Source organism: Microcebus murinus, chromosome 18 (assembly GCF_040939455.1).
Source record: "Microcebus murinus isolate Inina chromosome 18, M.murinus_Inina_mat1.0, whole genome shotgun sequence".
Classification (NCBI taxonomy): Eukaryota; Metazoa; Chordata; class Mammalia; order Primates; family Cheirogaleidae; genus Microcebus; species Microcebus murinus.
Genome location: NC_134121.1, coordinates 40672680 through 40692202, shown reverse-complemented (window position 1 = coordinate 40692202; position 19523 = coordinate 40672680). Strand labels below are relative to the sequence as shown.

At 37.0% G+C, this 19523-nt stretch overlaps 1 protein-coding gene across 1 annotated transcript in view; it reads left to right on the top strand.

The window, feature by feature from the left end:
* Nucleotides 1-19523, top strand: part of NPEPPS (aminopeptidase puromycin sensitive) — a 98862-nt gene that overhangs the window by 48568 nt on the left and 30771 nt on the right. The window contains exons 4-12 of the mRNA XM_012765965.3: nt 4931-5052; nt 8458-8565; nt 9760-9960; nt 10417-10513; nt 10627-10660; nt 11678-11792; nt 15473-15637; nt 16500-16604; nt 17033-17093. Of these exons, the coding sequence (XP_012621419.1) occupies nt 4931-5052; nt 8458-8565; nt 9760-9960; nt 10417-10513; nt 10627-10660; nt 11678-11792; nt 15473-15637; nt 16500-16604; nt 17033-17093 (1008 nt within the window). The remainder of the gene's footprint in view (nt 1-4930; nt 5053-8457; nt 8566-9759; nt 9961-10416; nt 10514-10626; nt 10661-11677; nt 11793-15472; nt 15638-16499; nt 16605-17032; nt 17094-19523) is intronic.

The following is a 19523-nucleotide window of genomic DNA, read 5'->3' as shown; positions in this document are numbered from 1 at the left end:
TCCAGTCCTCAGTTACCTCCAGTCCTCAGAAGCAACCAGTTTCCTGTGTATCCTTTTGAAACTGTATCATGCTTTTGTAAGCATTTATGTGTATACTTTTAAGAACACAGAAATTATCATGCCATACCAATATTCGGTACCTATCATTTTTTCCCTTTAAATATGTATATTGGAGATGATTTCTATTAGAGCTGACATTCTTGATAAGGACTTTTTAGAGCCAATATGCTAAATGGTAAAGCCATTTTAAATAATAATAAGTCGGGCAGAGTGTGGTGGCTCACACCTGCAATCCTAGCTCTCTGGGAGGCCAAGGCAGGCGGATCGTTTGAGCTCAGGAGTTCGAAACCAACCTGAGAAAGAGTGAGACCCTGTCTCCAATATAAATAGAAAGAAATTAATTGGTCAACTAATATATATATAGAAAAAAATTTTAGCCGGGCATGGTAGTGCATGCCTGTAGTCCCACCTACTTGGGAGGCTGAGGCAGAAGGATTTCTTGAGACCAGGAGTTTGAGGTTGCTGTGAGCCAGGCTGACACCACAGCACTTACTCTAGCCTGGGCAACAAAGTGAGACTCTGTCTCAAAAAAAAGAAAAATAAGTCAGGGAAGGTTATGAGCATTACTATACTATAATTCAACATAGTTTTGGAGATATTTTAGCTAATGTAATAATTTTTAACTAATATAACAAATCACTGATAGAAATATTAGAACAGAAAATTTATCTGGAAGGTCTGACTATACTGAATTGAATATCTGTTAATATCTCTTTGAAAATCATTGGCTTTCACATTTTCCCCAAGGTTCTGTGAGTCAGTTACACAGTTATTCTTTAAGAGTGAAGTTCTTACCTTTTCAAAACAGATTACACAAGTGATCTATCTGATAATGGAGTAAATATTGAATGTATCTTAGAAGGACATTAGTGTAACCTTTGTGTTTAGTCTCCTCAAATTAATAGTTGTGCCAGTGATTATATAGGTAAATAAAACATCCACTTTTCTGAAATTGGCACCATTGTAGAATAGTGGTTCAGTTACCGTAATCATTATAAGATCTGACAACCTCATAATCAATTGGTTAAGGGTCCTGCAGAATGACATTTATGTGGAGAAACACTAGTAGTTCCTAGCATTTTGAAGAGTGAAAAACAAGATAATAAGAAATGGTGCCACAAAGGCCAAAGACCTTTGCTCCCTTTTTGTATAAATTAATCTGTCTTTAATTTTATAAGTATTTAGTATTAGCTCATTAATTTTTTTTTTTTTTAAGAGACAGGGTCTCGCTCTGTCACCCAGACTGGACTAGAGTGCCACAGTCATAGCTTCTCGAACTCCTGTGGTCAAGCAGTCCTCCTGCCTCAGCCTCCCGAGTAGCTTGGACTGCAGGTGTGTACCACCACACCCGGCTAATTTTTTAAAACTATTTTTTGTAGAGACAGGTTCTCACCGTGTTGCCCACGCTGGTCTCAAACTCCTACCCTCAAGTAATCCTCCATCCTTGGGCTCCCAAAGTGTTGGGTTTATGGGTAGGAGTCACTGGGCCTGGCCTGAATTTCTTTCTTTTCTTTTCTTTTCTTTTCTTTTCTTTTCTTTTCTTTTCTTTTCTTTTCTTTTCTTTTCTTTTCTTTTCTTTTCTTTTCTTTTCTTTTCTTTTCTTTTCTTTTCTTTTCTTTCTTTCTTTCTTTCTTTCTTTCTTTCTTTCTTTCTTTCTTTCTTTCTTTCTTTCTTTCTTTCTTTCTTTCTTTCTTCTCTCTCTCTCTCTCTCTCTCTCTCTCTCTCTCTCTCTCTCTCTCTCTCTCTCTCCCTCCCTCCCTCCCTCCCTCCCTCCCTCCTTCCTTCCTTCCTTCCTTCCTTCCTTCCTTCCTTCCTTCCTTCCTTTTTTTTTTTTTTGAGACAGAGTCTCACTTTGTTGCCCAGGCTAGAGTGAGTGTCGTGGCGTCAGCCTAGCTCACAGCAACCTCAAACTCCTGGGCTCAGGCGATCCTTCCGCCTCAGCCTCCTGAGTAGCTGGGACTACAGGCATGCGCCGCCATGCCTGGCTAATTTTTTCTCTATATATTAGTTGGCCAATTAATTTCTTTCTATTTATAGTAGAGACGGGGTCTTGCTCTTGCTCAGGCTGGTTTTGAACTCCTGACCTCGAGCAATCCGCCCGCCTCGGCTTCCCAGAGTGCTAGGATTACAGGTGTGGGCCACTGCACCCGGCCCTGGCCTGAATTTCTTAATATTAAAATATATCAAGATTTATTCCAGGTTTAACAGCAACTGTTATACTCTCCCAAAGTTTAAACACTTAAGGTTTTTGTGGAATTCCCAATTTTTCAGTTGTTTAATTTATAAATGAGCTTAATATATGTTTTGAAAGGTTTACAACTCCAAACAGATAAATATTGTATACATTATATATTGAAATAACGTATCTAATTTGAGGAAGCAGTGTCAATTATGTGTGTGAATAGATATAAAATTAGCCAATCTGGCTGTCAGTTCATTAATGTGGTATGAAATTTGATAGTAAGTGAAATTTATCAAAAAGTCCCTTTTCTCCTTGCCCTAAAATTCTACTATATTGATAGTAAATACTTTGGTTTTTTTTTTTTTTTTTCCAAGCGTGGGGCTGCTGACTTAATATAGTAAATACTTTGTAATTAGTATAATGTGACATTATTTAAAATTTATTAATGATTTTTTAAAACTTTAACTTGTGTTTTGTTTGAATTTCAGGTAATAACTCTTTCCAATACTTTGTATGTTATTTAGTATGCCACTTTTTGGAAGTGGTCACTGTCAATATCTTGTTATGGTTTGATGGCCTTGGAGATTTAAAACCGAGTAAAAGTGTAAGCAGCCTTTCTTATTTAGTGTTATGAGTATTAAATCCATTTTTGTTCCAAATAGGAAAAGTTGAAAGTAGATATACCATGAAATATGAATTATATTTAAAAACATCTTAACAGTTGATTTAATGAACACAGACTGGCCAGTTCTATTCATGGAATTGTAACCTAAAATTACATCAAATAGTTTCTTTTAAAGGTAGTAGGTTTTTATACTATATTAGATCTTTCCTTGCAAACTATTAAAGTATTCACTGTCCTCCTCAAATATTAACAAATGTCTGAGGTTTTCAAAATAACCATTACATGTCTATTCAATTGAGCTTCAGTTGAGCTAGGTTTTTCCACCAGCATGATTACTTTAACAATGTGACACTTTCTTTAATGATGACTTTGCTCTAAAGGTCTGAGACTTTCACTTAAATTACTTTCAGAAGCAGTGTGAGGCATATAAGAAAAATCAGTCTAGAAACAGTTGTAATTTGTTATTCACTTATTCTATATACTTGCACTCCTCATGACTTTCAGCCCTTTTCAAAAAGCAAATTCAGTTTTATAAGATGAAGATGTGACTTTGAGATCATCCAAAAGACCATTAATATTTCAGAAAGAGTCAAGAACATTTTGAACAATGTCAAATGTCATTGCTCTACAGCATTCCAAAATGACAGTTTAAAACATTATGATATGAGAGTTCGGTATGATTGGCCAATTACTTTATGATCATACCATATCTTTGATTTGTTAGACTTTCATGATCTAAATCTTGTGATTAAGTAGACACTTTAAAAGGATTAATTACAAAGTCAGTATTTCCCTGTTTTTTTTCCATGACTTGGTCTGTAAAATATAGAACGGGATTATCGTTTTGCTTTGCCATGCATCTGAATTTAGGAGATGACTACTAGACAGTAATGATAATCTTTTTTTCTGTTATAAAATGAAAGTATATATATTCACAAAACCTCACATTTTGTCTAAATTGATTTTACTCTTATACAACAATATATGTTAGGTTGCACTCTTACTTGCATTTAATAATTTACTCATAAAATGTATTTCTTTACTATCAGATTTCAAATGATTGAGGTAACCTTAAGAGTTTGTTTTATGGGCTGGGCACAGTGGCTCACCCCTATAATCCTAGCACTTTGGTAGGCCGAGGAGGGAGGATTGCTTGAAGCCAGTAGTTCAAGACCAGCCTGAGCAAGAGTGAGACCCTGTCTCTAACAAAAATTAGAAAAATTAGCCAGGCGTGGTGGCAAGTGCCTGTAGTCCCAGCTACTCGGGAGGCTGAGGCAGGAGGATTGCTTGAGCTCAGGAGTTTGAGGTTGCAGTGAGCTATGATCATGCCACTGCACTCTGTGCACTCTGGCCTCATTGAGTGAGACCCTGTCTCCAAAACAAACAAACAAAACAACCAAAAAGCTCATTTTATTCCCTTTTACAGAGCAAATCATTGGTCCATATAAGTTCCTTACAAAAATATGCAGTGTTCCATTCGGATTGAACATACAGTGTCTTGTCTTGATAATGAGGGTAATTGGCTACATTTCTCTGCCGTGCATGAAGTTTTCTAAAATGACCAAGTCAGATGGTGTGATTGGTAGAAAGTATGAATTTTGGATTGACATTTTATCCCATTCTCAATACTTACTAATTGTATGACCTTGGGCAAATTATTCAGCTTTTCAGTCTCAGTTTCCTCATCTGAAAAAATGGGGGATAAGTTTATAAATAGTTACAAATATTTTCAAAGCACCATGTACAATAAGCATGTCAGGCATTTATTATAATAATGTTTGTTTTCTGTTCTAATTTTCATGTATTGGTAATTTGAGATTAAGTTAATAAAGTTAAAGAACTTTCTAAGCAGTCTAAATATCACTTTAAGAATTATTTTAGGATTAGTCTGTAATTTACTTTAGTAATACTGTATTCTCTCCAGTGCCAGGAGGAATATTTGAGAAAGGAAGGAATGATTTGAACATTGTAAATAGCTAATTGAATAGTGTCTTGAGGACATATTTTTGATAACTGCCCTTAATATCTCCATAAAAGTGGTTTTTATTTATCTTCAATCACAGGTACAGGAACCTTAAAGATAGATTTTGTTGGAGAGCTGAATGACAAAATGAAAGGTTTCTATAGAAGTAAATATACCACCCCTTCTGGAGAAGTACGCTATGCTGCTGTAACACAGTTTGAGGTATGGGTTATTCTTTTCTAAAATATTATGATTCTTCAATTTGGTATTTTGGCATAACTTTATTATTTGGGGTGATTATTTGAGGCTAGGCGCCATACACAGTTTTAGTATTTTTATTTTATATTCAGCCACTGTTTCTATAGAATTAGGGAAATAAGGGTGTGGGTTGGGCAAATACATATATGTGTGTGTGTGTGTGTGTGTGTGTGTGTAATAAAATTTCATTACCCGAATTGCTTTTATACTGTTTACCTTTCTTAATTAAAATCATCATCTTAGTATTTGTTACCTGTGGCATTTCCTACAGCATTATTAGCTGTTTTGTAACATTCGTTTGCTGCTTTGACATTTCTCTTGTTTATCTTACTGTAGTATCTGTGCTTTTCCTTTTTTTTTTTTTGAGTATAATATAGTGTAAATATAACTTTAATATTTATTTTTTCAGCATATTATGGGGGTACAAATGTTAAGGTTACGTATATTGTCCTTGCCCCCCTCTCCCCCCGTATCTGTGTTTTTCTTGATTTTTATTTCTCAAGTATTTTTAAGTTCTATAAGTTTTTTTTGGATCTGCTAATGGTACTTTTAAGTGTTAAATCTAATTAAATTTATTTCTATAAATTTCAATATGGATAATAAAACAATTGATGATATCCATTCTTATGTTTCTACCTATATCCCTGTATTGTTTATTTGGCCTAACCTGAAATTTTTAGTCTAGTTTACTACTAGTTTGTTTTACCTGTTTATCTTGTCTTTCAAGAATTTTATGTTGCCTTCTGTTTTAAAATAACATTTGCCACAGCTACTTAGGCTTAATTCTATGTTGAATGATTCCAGTACCTATCTCTAGCCCTTTTGAACACTTTATCCTGGAATGATTGGCAGGTGTATATCTCCAAACAATTTTTTTGGAGGGGCATGTAGGTGGTGTAATTCTTGAGCCTTTGCATATCTGAAAGTCTTTCATTTGCCTTTTTACATGACCAGTTTTATTGGGTATACAAATTTGTTGGTGGAAAAAAGAAAAAAAAAGAGCAACTTCTAACATCCTTAAACTGTCCTGGCTGTTAGCCTCACAGCTAGCCCATGTTATTCTCCTATTGGACATAAACAGTATCATGAAATACCATCGTCAGACCAGGTTACTCTGAGACCATGATAAAGTGAGACAAAACAAGGGTACTTCATAACGTTGTCTAAGCACAGACAAAAACAAGACCACTGAGCTAACCACAAAATACCAAACATCTCCATCTCTTAGTTAAAATGATTGCTGCTTCCTTACCTACTACAATTTTAGACTTTCTCTAATCAGGCGTCCCTATAGATAAGATTATTCAGATACCAACTCAGAATTGCCTCAGAATTTCTGACAGCACCCATAGTCAATCTAGAGTGAATCCCTGTTTCCTTAGACCCTCCTCAAATCACCCAACCAAATCCCAAATTGGATAGTGGGTTCTTTCTTACACTCTTATAGAGACATCCCATGGTTCCCTATGATGTGAGGTTTCCCTTGCAACAAGAAGTAATGAGCCCAGCTCATTCAACCATAAGAGGTTGGCTTTCAATTGGCTTATAATTTTTCACTTTAAAAGTCTATAAATATTGTTTAAAGTCTTGCATATCAAGGCCGGGCAGGGTGGCTCACGCCTGTAATCCTAGCACTCTAGGAGACCAAGGCGGGAGGATCAGCCTGAGCAAGAGCGAGACTCCGCCTCTACTAAAAATAGAAAAAAATTAGCCGGGCAACTAAAGTCTTGCACATCTCATTTTGTCAAGAGGAGGAGTCACAAACTGAAATATTTCTTCTCCCTTCCTAGGTAAGATTTTTTTTTTAGCTTTGTTTTCTTTATGCTTGCTTAATTATTTCTTGACACTGAAAACTAAAACATTTTTTACGAGTTATTCACTTTTAATAAATTTTGCCTAGTACTTGGTGAACCCCATTGATTTTCAGATTCAGATCTTCTGTGTGGCAAAAGTTTCCTCTATTACATGTTCGTTGTTTATCTGTTCTGATCTATTCTTCAAAAACATCAGTTAATAATAGTTTTAGCTCTATCCCTCAAATGTGTCTTTCATTGCTTTCATCACTTTGTCCTTTAAACATTCTAGAAACTTTTAAATGTTGTGGAGTTTTTTCTCCCCTCTTTTTACAGACAGGGTCTCGCTCTGGTACCCAGGCTGGAGTGCAGTGGCTCGATCATAGCTCACTACATCCTTGAACTCCCAGGCTCAGGGCATCCTTCCTGCCTCCATCTCCCTAGTAGCTGGGACTGCAGACATGCACCACCATGACTGGTTAATTTTTAGTTTTTATAGGGACAGGATCTCACTATGTTGCTCAGGCTGGTCTCAAACTCCTGGCCACAAGCGATCCTCCTTCCTTGGCCTCCCAAGGTGCTGGAATTATAGGTGTGAGCCACCATGCCCAGCCCTTAAATCTTATTCATGTCATTTGTTTAATTTCCTCTGGTATCAGTTCATTTTTCTACTGTTACTACTTCTAATTTGAATGTTTCTGTGCTACCATTTCTTTTCTTACACTCTTTCTTTTCAAATGTCTTATTTATTCGTTGATAGAATTCATGATTTATTTAACTTTTTTGAGAATGCAGTCAGCCATCTAATGTCTTTTCCTTGTAAAAAAATCTTTTTCAGAGGTGTATTCTTCCTCTACTTCTTTGTATTTTGTTATTTCTTTTCATGATCCAGAATCTTGTTATTGGTTCCATTTTATGATTTGTTCTGTTTGCCAGAGTTTCTTTCTTTTATAACTGATATCCTGCAGAATCACTAAATTTTATTTTGCTTTAATAAATTTGCTCTTTTTTTTAAAGCCCCCCTAACCCCCACTGGAATGGAAAATACCTCTCAGGGTGGGGGAAGGGGGCTAAATTTGCTCTTTTTAAATTTTTAATGAAAGAATGAGATCTCTCTAAGTAGGTCAAGTGGTTGACAGTTTTATGTGTAGTGTATGGAAATGCCATTAAACGAATGACCTGTTTTGAATTGATAGAGCATCTGTCTTTATTCCCATTGCTGCCATTCCAGATAAAGAACAAAGCACATCAAAGGTTGAGAATAGTTTTATTTTTATTTTTTAAATAAAAACCAGAGAGGTAACCTACCCATATTTTCCCAATTCTGAATCCTCACAGCATATTGTTGACTGTTTTATGCTGTGTTGCATTAACATTTTTGATGAAGCTATTTGTATTAAATTTGAAATGTTAAAATGTTTTATTAAAGACAAAAATATAATTGTAAATGATTATAATATATTGTTAAGATCCATAGCAGACCTATTTCTCTGATAATTGCTGGTATGGCAATAGTAGTAAACATTGTGTTTTCTTTGTAGTCAGTGGTATTTATATCTCACATTCTTTTCTTAAGGCTACTGATGCCCGGAGGGCTTTTCCTTGCTGGGATGAACCTGCCATCAAAGCAACTTTTGATATCTCATTGGTTGTTCCTAAAGACAGAGTAGCTTTATCAAACATGGTATGTATGTGTGTTTATAAGTGTATTTAAATTTTGATAGACTTAGCATATTTAGTTTGCTGATTAGATGGGATGACATATATTATAGAAACATAAATATAATTATGTTATTTTTGGAGGGTTTTTGTCCTCATGGAAGAAATTCCTTGTTAAATACATTAAAAGATTACTTTTAATTTGGAGATGTAAATAAGTGACAAGTTTACTAACCATTACCTGAAATAAAAAGGTTTTGACTTTCTTATTAAATGTTAAAAGATACTGCCACATAATGAAATGCATTTAGGTTTTTGGCCAATTGTGTTCTTGGAATATGCTCTTTTCAGTAATGTCATTGATCTCATTCATAAATAGAGTAAACATTCACCACTCCAAGTATATTGTCTAGGACCACCTTGTTTAAGAGCCTGTTAGACTCTGGGGAACTTGGAAAAGCTTATTGCACCTGAAAATAACTGGCTTTTGCCTACTTATTGGTTGAAAGAATTCCATAAGTAGAATGTCATTCTCTTCTCAAATATTCCTAGAGAAGAGGCTAATAAGTGAAATATTCATTTACATTTTAGTATGAATGAATTTATCAGGTCTGTTCTTGCATAAGTCTTGCTTGGAAGAAAGTATAGACATAGCTTGAGGAAACTGAGAGCCTGAATAGGAAAAATAGGGAAAACACCAAATAGGAAATAGGAAAAAACCTATTAATAGGAAAAAATAGGAAAAACACCAAAGGGAAATTAGGGATTCTAAAGATAAAGTGGAAATTTCTTTACAAATTTGCTCAGAGGCAGCCTTGGTACAGAAAATGCTCTAGATCTAGAAATTCATACTCTTTGAAATGAGAGATTCCACATTTTGTTTTTGTTAGTAATCATTTTCTCCTATCCTTACATCAATTGAAAAGTATTGAGGTTTTCGTCAAAACATTCCAATGTCTGGCATAGAATAAGTATTCAAGAAAAGTTGATTCTTTTTTTTTCCTCTCACAAGTCCTTGGTAGTTTTAACACTTTAGCCCCCAACTTCTTAGTATTAGTGCTTTATCAGATCATTTTCCTTCTAAAGAGGAAAGATCTTGACAGTGTAAAATCACTGGATGAATTAGGATAGAGGAGTAAGCCTACAGTTTTTGGCTAGTGTTTACTCTAAGGTATTAAAATGAATATTTAAATTTTCTTTCTTTCTTTTTTTTTTAAAGAATATAATTGACCGGAAACCATACCCTGATGATGAAAATTTAGTGGAAGTGAAGTTTGCCCGCACACCTGTTATGTCTACATATCTGGTCGCATTTGTTGTGGGTGAATATGACTTTGTAGAAACAAGGTCAAAAGATGGTGTGTGTGTCCGTGTTTACACCCCTGTTGGCAAAGCAGAGCAAGGAAAATTTGCGTTAGAGGTAAATGTACTTGAAGAGGATTGTTCCAACAGTCCATAACTCCAGGTTGGGGAATTTACATTTCTGATCAATTATTAGTACACTTATTTATAATTTAATCTGAAAGTTGTGCTACTTTGTTTTCATTTTTTAATAGAATTTTGGAAATACCAACCTTGGGGTTGCAGTTAACATTTTTACAAAATGATGATTAAGAGAATATATGAATTTAGTTATCTAGGGAATGGGTGGGGAAATATGTCATATTTTTCATACCAAGTTATATAAATCTATTAAAGTTTGGCCATTGTATACAAAGCTTGGCGCTAAGGCGCTAAGTCTTTGGAGGTAGGGCTCCCCAGGATTGGTTTCTAGTAATTTGAGATACTTTGGCTTACAAGAGGATTCCTTTGTGGATTTCAGAATGAATTATAATAAAATATTTCTTAGATGGTTCTTTTGTTTATACTTTTATAGGTTGCTGCTAAAACCTTGCCTTTTTATAAGGACTACTTCAATGTTCCTTATCCTCTACCTAAAATTGATCTCATTGCTATTGCAGACTTTGCAGCTGGTAAAGTAAATTTCATTTTATTGCTGAATTGTAATAACTTTTTTTGAATTTTGTGATTTTTGAGGAAGAAGTATGTGTATATATCAATGAATGTTTATATTTATTTTATGAAGGTGCCATGGAGAACTGGGGCCTTGTTACTTACAGGTATGTTAATGATGCATTACCCTGCCTTATCTTTTCAATCACTGAATTCATAAGGGTTTCACTCCTAGTCACAGTTGAGGAACTTCTGCTTTATGACATGGTGTAAATTTTTCTACTTTCTCTCATTTCTGTGCACATTTCAAGAATGCAGATGGATCCTTCCCCACCCCTGGTGCTACTATCTGAGGGTGTAAGATTTTAAAGTGAGCATCTGGCATTAGTATCATTTTTAGATTTATTCTTGGCTGAGTTTCTCATTTTGGTGCTTTTTCTTCCTCCCAGTAGTTTCATAGTTACTTATCCAGCCTAAAGAACCTTCCCTGATTTGATATCTTCTAGCCAAGTTTTTCCATGTCTGTCACCACAATACAAATGTGTGGGTTGTGTAATTTTTTAAAACAGAGTATATAAACAAGTTTTTGCCTTCTACTTTTAATTGCCTTCTTAGATGAGCTAAGTTTTAGATAGCCTGGTCAGTGTCATTTTTGAGTCTGTGGAATGCATCTTCCCTGGCCACTCACTTTGTTAATGGAAGAACTGTCTTCTATCTATCTAGCACCTTGATCCCCAACTCTGGGGCCTCAGACTGTTATGGCAGCCTGTTAGGGACTGGACTATAGTGCTCCACTGCCAGCCTTCCCACCCCCGCCCCTGCCTGTCTGTGGAAAAATTGTCTTACATGGAACTGGTCCCTGGTGCTAAAAAGGCTGGGGACTGCTGATTCTAGCACAATAATCCCTAACCCCTTATACAAGGGTTTTCCAAAATTTCAGCAGCTGTCCTGTTGACAAACTGATTCACTTGTTTCACATCTTTAATCTTTTGTTGTATGATTGTTGTGGCGGTAGTCTTTAATCTTCCTGAAACTTTTTCTGTCCTATATACGCTAAAGAAATGTTTTCTTGTTATTTCTATAGCCTAACTTGACCATCTCATTTACTCTCTGAATCTTCCCTACTTGTGCCTGCCTGCTTTTACTGCAGTACTTTTATTGTTTGAATTTTTTTTTAAACACAGGGAGACTGCATTGCTTATTGATCCAAAAAACTCCTGTTCTTCATCACGCCAGTGGGTTGCTCTGGTTGTGGGACATGAACTCGCCCATCAATGGTTTGGAAATCTTGTTACTATGGTATTTAATATTTTTAAGTGCTCAAATATATTTATCTTCATCGTATTGCACGTTATCCTAGCTACATAGTATTTCAGGTTTGGCTGCAACATTGTGCCAAAAAATAATTGAGTAATAGAAAAATTTTATTTTAAAAGGTCCACTTTGAAAAGCATTCATCAAAATCTGTGTTGAACAAGAGCATATGGATAGTCTGTATTCAACAGAAAACACTTCCTAAAGTGTTCTAGAATTTGCCTGCAAATGGGGGAAGTCAAGATGCTAATTTAGTGAGAGAAAGATTCCTCTTAGGTAAAGATGAATGAAGCCAGACATGGTAATTTCACACTTGTAATTTCAGTACTGTTGGGAGGCCAAGGTGGGAGGGTCTTTTGAGGCCAGGAGTTCGACACCTCCTTCTCTACAGTTAAAAAACAAGACAAACAAACAAAAAAAACTAGCAGGGTGTGGTGGTGCATGTCTGTAGTCCCAGATACACAGGAGGCTGAGGTGGGAGGATCACATGAGCCCGTTGCAGTAAACTATGATTGTGCGACTGCAGTCTGGCCTGGGGGACACACTAAGACCCTGTCTTTAAAAAAGAAGAAGAAGAGCGCCCTCCCTCGTCTCTGGCCACACCACCCTGAACGCGCCTGATCTCGGAAGCTAAGCAGGGTCGTGCCTGGATGGGAGACCGCCTGGGAATCCCAGGTGCCCTAGGCTGCTGCTTCTGGCCGGGCGCGGTGGCTCACGCCTGTAATCCTAGCACTCTGGGAGGCCGAGGCGGGCGGATTGCTTGAGGTCAGGAGTTTGAAACCAGCCTGAGCAAGAGCGAGACCCCGTCTCTACTATAAATAGAAAGAAATCAATTGGCCAACTAATATATATATATAAAAAAAAAATTAGCCGGGCATGGTGGCACATGGCTGTAGTCCCAGCTACTCGGGAGGCTGAGGCAGTAGGATCGCATGAGCCCAGGAGTTTGAGGTTGCTGTGAGCTAGGCTGACGCCACGGCACTCACTATAGCCTGGGCAACAAGCGAGACTCTGTCTCAAAAAAAAAAAAAGAAGAAGAAGAAGAATGAATCATGTAGTAAAATTCCAGGTTAACTGTAGTTTCTTAAATCATATTTATTATGTAGTTTAGTAGCTAAAAAATAACCTGATAAATAATAAACTGATATTTAATTAGATAGAAATGTTTTTAGGGGTTAGTTTTTTGATTGCCTAAAATATTAAGTTGAAATTTGGTGAAATAAATGTAAAGAAACTGCAAAATAACTGCAGAGTCAGCTGTTCCTAGCACTCTGAGGCCGAGGTGGGCGGATTGTTCGAGGTCAGGAGTTCGAAACCAACCTGAGCAAGAGTGAGACCCTGTCTCTACTATAAATAGAAAGAAACTAATTGGCCAACTAATATATATAGAAAAAATTAGCCGGGCATGGTGGCACATGCCTGTAGTCCCAGCTACTTGGGAGGCTGAGGCAGGAGGATTGCGTGAGCCTAGGAGTTTGAGGTTGCTGTGAGCTAGGCTGATGCCACGGCACTCTAGCCCGGGCAACACAGTGAGACTCTGTCTCAAAAAAAAATTTTTTTCAGCTGTTCCATTGAAATCCTTGTAATGTTTGCAATAAATGATTTCTGTCCTTTAGTCCTGATCTTTCATTCTTACTCTAAAAAAATACTATCCATAAAAGCCAACTGTGTTAGAACTTAGGAGCACAGGATTTAATAAGTGAATTAGAAGTACCTCTGCAGTGAAAGAGATTTTGGAGCCAGCCACATTCCGTGACAGCAATTTAGGCTGCCAAAGAGGAGAACCTGACTTGGATGTTGGTTGAGTCCATATGTCACAGAAATAAGCAAGAAAGTAAGACACTTAGCAATTATTACACATCTGAGTTTCTAAAGAAAGTCAGTTCTTGAAAATAAATCCTTTCCTTTTCTTTTGGGTGTTTAAAATTTTGCAGGTGAAAAAAATTTTGAAATATAATTAAATTACATGTGTTGGTACCTGTATTCAAATATATAAATAAATGATCTTTTCTCCTAGTGCAGCAAGTTTCTACTTCCTACCAAATAATTTTTTGGCTTAACTTTCAGAGGACTTTATTTTGAAACTGCTAGCAATAAATTTCAGTAGGGGGAAATATTATACGCATTCTTATTGCCTTTTTTTTTTTTTTTTGAGACAGAGTCTCACTCTGTCGCCTGGGCTAGAGTGCCGTGGCGTCAGCCTAGCTCAAACTCCTGGCCACAGGCACTCCACAGCAACCTCAAACTCTTGGCCTCAAGCACTCAAGCAATCCTTCTGCCTCAGCCTCCCGAGTAGCTGGGACTACAGGCATGTGCCACCATGCCTGGCTAATTTTTTTTCATATATATTTTTTTAGTTAGCCAATTAATTTTTTTCTGTTTTTAATAGAGATAGGGGTCTTGCTCTTGCTCAGGCTGGTTTCAAACTCCTAACTTTGAGGGATCCTCCCGCCTCGGCCTCCCAGAGTGGTAGGATTATAGGCATGAGCCACTGTGCCCGGGCAACTTTTAAACAACTTTTTACTGGATTTATCTAACTATTCTAGTTATTGGATGTCAATTATTTTATAAACTGAAATTCCAAGGGCTTAGAGATAGGTTGGAGAATAACTTTAGCTTTGTACCAGCTTATCTTAGTGGAGGCTACTAGTTAATTAGCACAAAGCACTTAGACAAATAGCCACTTACCACTTAATATTAAAAAATAAATAAGTAAAATAAAAAATTGATGTTTTTGGTCACTCATATTCTTTGTCCATTCTACTCACTATATATTCTTATTAACAGAAAAGAAATGCTTGAACACCACTCATTTACTAAACTACTTCCTGCCATGATATTTCTGTTAATTTCACATAATCCTTACATAAGCAGTACTGCTTTTCTATTTATCATGAAAATTCAACTCATTAGTCAATGGTTTTTCCCATTCACTGTGGAAATATTAGTAGGTTCCAGTTTTATTTATTTGGCCCTGATAGCTTTCTGGTTTTGTTTTGTTTTGTTTTTTAAGAGAAATCCTTTACCAAACTAAATTTATCTTTCATCTCTGGTTTTGCCAATATTCATCTGCTCTCTTTTCCTGTTCCTATATGGGCTTTTTTTTTTTTTTTAGAGACTGTTGTTTTAAGGTCTCTGTTGCCTAAGCTGGAGTACAGTGGCACAATCATAGCTCACTGCAGCCTTGAACCCCCCAGCTCAAGCAGCCCTCCCACTTCAATCTCTTGCGTAGCTAAGACTTTAGATGAGCTCCACCATGCATGGCTAATTTTTAAATTATTTTGTAGAAAGGGGGTCTCACTATGTTGATCTCAAAATCCTGGCCTCAAGCAGTCCTCCCACCTCAGCCTCCTACAGAGCTGGGATTATAGGCAGGAGCCACCATGCCCAACCCATTTCTACCTTTGGTAGTAAAAAGTTACTTAGCAGTATTTTGAAAATATCCCCCAGGGATAATTCTGATATCACCAGTTGGCTTTTCTTGGTATCTCTTTTAGGCTTCTCTTTTTTCAGAAATATGAGTTCTTTACTAAATATTTTTAATTGGTTTTTAGTTCATTAAGTTGTAAGTTTTAGAGTATAGTAGAAGGGACATGTGAGTTTTTAAAATTAGTGGAATGATAATTGTTTTATTTTCTTTACGTGTTTCCATCTTTTGTTTTTAGGAATGGTGGACTCATCTTTGGTTAAATGAAGGTTTTGCATCTTGGATTGAATATCTATGTGTAGACCACTGCTTCCCAGAATATGATATTTGGACTCAGTTTGTTTCTGCTGATTATACCCGTGCCCAGGAGCTTGACGCCTTAGATAACAGCCATCCTATTGAAGTGAGCCATACTTCCTGACCACTGGCCTATGATTGCTCTCATTTTTAATGAAATAAGTTAATTTGTTATACATATCCTTAAGACTCTGAAAAAAGGAGAAAATTGCACGGGTGATTTCACTTGTTTTTATAGTTCATATTTCTAGTCTTGATTTTTTTGGTCAAGAGACCAAAAACTTTGGTCATAAGACCAAGTTCTAATTAACATTTCTTTTTAAGATGTGCAGTAAAAAAAATTGGTCTTTGTAGAGGCAGGTGTTGTGTACCTATAAGCATTCATTAAATAAGTTTTTGCTAAATAGTATGGGAGAAACCTTACCTGTTGGGTAGCACTATGTTGGTTTCAAGGAAAATTCTGGACATAGTGTTTTATTATTGTCATCTATTTTTATGTATATTTGAATTCTCTTGGCCTAGCCTAATCTTACTTCAGTTAGTTTATATGTATAAATTTTGGGTCCAAAAAGACTCGAGTTTTCCTACTTTGACATATATAAATAGAGTCACATATAATTGTAAATAATTACTACTAGTGTAGGAAATCAAATGTTTTTCATCTCTCCATTCCTTCCTCAGCTTCCCCCAATTCCCCCAAGAATAAAAAGAGATATAGTGACTTGCCTCCTAGCAGAACAAAGTCAAGACTGGAACCCAGGCTCTGAGGGATGACAGGGATCACGTTATATATTCTACTTTACTAGGATTAACTATTATATTCTTTGGAGGAGCGTCATTATACATTATGAGTGAGTGAAAGGCAGAAAAATATAAGTTAGAAGGGTTTTCCTAGAAAGCTTTTTATGTAATTCAGTGTTACAGGCTATCTGCTTCCTGTCATAACCCTGAATCACACTGTCTGCCAGGTCAGTGTGGGCCATCCATCTGAGGTTGATGAAATATTTGATGCTATATCATATAGCAAAGGTGCATCTGTCATCCGAATGCTACATGACTACATTGGGGATAAGGTAAAAAGCAATTTAAGAAATCTTTCATTCTTTTATGGTGAAATCATAGAGTTTTGCATGGAAAAAATGTCTGATTTTATTTAAATTACATTACTAGATAATTTTTTGCTTGTCTTTATTCCTTTTTAATGAGAAAAAAGTGAGAACTGCAGTTCTTTTTAATTGACTACTGTGGTCTCTTAGATGAATGATGTGCAAGTATATTTGGGGATGGGGGTTGGGAGGCTGGCATCAAACTTAAAAGCAAAAGTGGAAGGCAAAGAGTATGCATTCTTGAATAAAAGGCAGTAGGCATCAGAGATTTGTGTTTTTCAGTATATCTGATACTTCAGTATTTGAGTAAATTTGGTTTTGAGTACTGATATACAAATATACTATAAATTCTGAGATCTGACTCTCCTGGATTTAAAAAAATTGTGTTTTTTCAGGACTTCAAGAAAGGAATGAACATGTATTTAACCAAGTTCCAACAAAAGAATGCTGCCACAGGTAATCTTTAATAGCTTGAGATAGAAATGGAAAGGAAATGTTGTCACTCTATCCAGGGTGGGACATTTAATTTTGTTTCAAATGCTTAACTTTCCATGTAATTAATAGGAAGTAAAGTAGACTTATTTGAAGCCATGAACAGGTTGAGTATCCATAATCTGAAAATCCAAAATTCCAAATGCTCCAAAATCTGAAACATTTTGAGTGCTGATATCAAGTGATGCTCAAAGGAAATGTTCACTGGGCATTTCAGATTTTGGATTTTGGGATTAGAGATGCTTAACTACTAAGTATAATGCAAATATTCCAAAATCTGCAAAAATCCAAAATTTGAAACAAGCATTCCGAATAAGATGTAAGTCATCGTATCAATATGAATCAGGACCCATTGTGCCTTTGGTCTTCCTCCAGTATTCTGCTTTCCATGACTTAATGTTTTGCCACTTTAAAGAGTTTGAAGAGTTCATTACCTTCCAGAGCTTGTTCTTTTTGGCGATTGGTTGGTTTTATTGCCCTAAATTGATACTTGGATATTAAAATAGCTGCAGATTAACCATTTTGTGAGTGAACTTGTAGAACTACAGAGTTTCAGTGAAGTAGAGTCTTAAGACTTTTAGCATATGATGATCTATAATTTATTGTATATTGGAGTCAAAAGAAAGAATAAAAGTATAAGAGTTGCTTGAATATGAAAAAGAGCCAGAGTTAGAGTTTTGAGTTCTTCGGTTACAAAAGTAGTGTAAAAAACAAGGTTTGTGGTAATATCATTTGTGGCTAATAGGATGATAAATGTTTAGGCCGGGTGCCTGGCTCACGCGTGTAATCCTAGCACTCTGGGAGGCCAAGGCAGGCGGATTGCTCGAGATCAGGAGTTTGAAACCAGCCTGAGCAAGAGCGAGACCCCGTCTCTACTATAAATAGAAAGAAATTAATTGGCCAACTAATATATATAGAAAAAATTAGCCGGGCATGGTGGCGCATGCCTGTAGTCCCAGCTACTCGGGAGGCTGAGGCAGGAGGATTGCTTGAGCCCAGGAGTTTGAGGTTGCTGTGAGCTAGGCTGACACCACGGCACTCACTCTAGCCTGGGCAACAAAGTGAGACTCTGTCTCAAAAAAAAAAAAAAAAAAAGTTCAGAGAGGCCTGACCATGGGTTATTCCTGAGGTACTTATGGCCTTTGAATTAAGAATATAGTATCTGCTTCTTTGTTCAGGCCATTATGTAACTTTGACTATCAACACCCACTACCCTACCTCATGGCCAGCATGGTGGCTCATGCCTATAATCCTAGCACTCAGGGAGGCCAAGGAGGGAGGATCACTCAAGATCAGGCGTTTGAAACCAGCCTGAGCAAGAGGGAGACCCCATCTCTACTAAAAATAGGAAGAAATTAATAGGCCAACTAAAAGTATATAGAAAAAATTAGCCGGGCATGGTGGTGCATGCCTGTAGTACCAGCTACTTGGGAGGCTTGAGCCCAGGAGTTTGAGGTTGCTGTGAGCTAGGCTGATGCCACGGCACTCTAGCCTGGTCAACAGAGTGAGACTCTGTCTCAAAACAAAACAAAACAACCCCCCCCTCCCTTGTAAATGTCCATCTTTGTCTGTAAAATAGAGAGACATTCTATTCCTTAAAGCAGGGCTAGGGAAAAGTATACTCTTAAAAAAATTATTTTTTTGAGTTAGAGTCTCACTCTGTTGCCTGGCTAGAGTGTGGTAGCATCAGCCTAGCTCACAGCAACCTCAAACTCCTGGGCTCAAGCGATCCTACTGCCTCAGCCTCCCGAGTAGCTGGGACTACAAGCATGCGCCACCATGACCGGCTAATTTTTTCCTTGTAATTTTTTTTTTTTTTGAGACAGAGTCTCGCTTTGTTGCCCAGGCTAGAGTGAGTGCCATGGTGTCAGCCTAGCTCACAGTAACCTCAAACTCCTGGGCTCAAGCAATCCTGCTGCCTCAGCCTCCCGAGTAGCTGGGACTGCAGGCATGCGCCACCATGCCCAGCTAATTTTTTCTATATATATTAGTTGGCCAATTAATTTGTTTCTATTTATAGTAGAGACGGGGTCTCGCTCTTGCTCAGGGTGGTTTTCAACTCCTGACCTTGAGCGATCCTCCCGCCTCGGCCTCCCAGAGTGCTAGGATTACAGGCGTGAGCCCCCGCGCCCGGCCTCCTTGTATTTTTAGTTGGCCAATTAATGTCTTTCTATTTTTAGTAGAGACAGGGTCTCGCTCTTGCTCAGGTTGGTTTCCAACTCCTGACCTTGAGTGATCCTCCCTCCTCGGCCTCCCAGAGTGTTAGGATTAGAGGCGTGAGCCACCGCACCTGGCCAAGTATATTCTTAAAATTTTTATAACTCTTTTGCATGTGTGTGTGTGCTTATCTGCGTGTGTGTGTATAAAATATGTGAGGAAAGAATCTTTTTAACC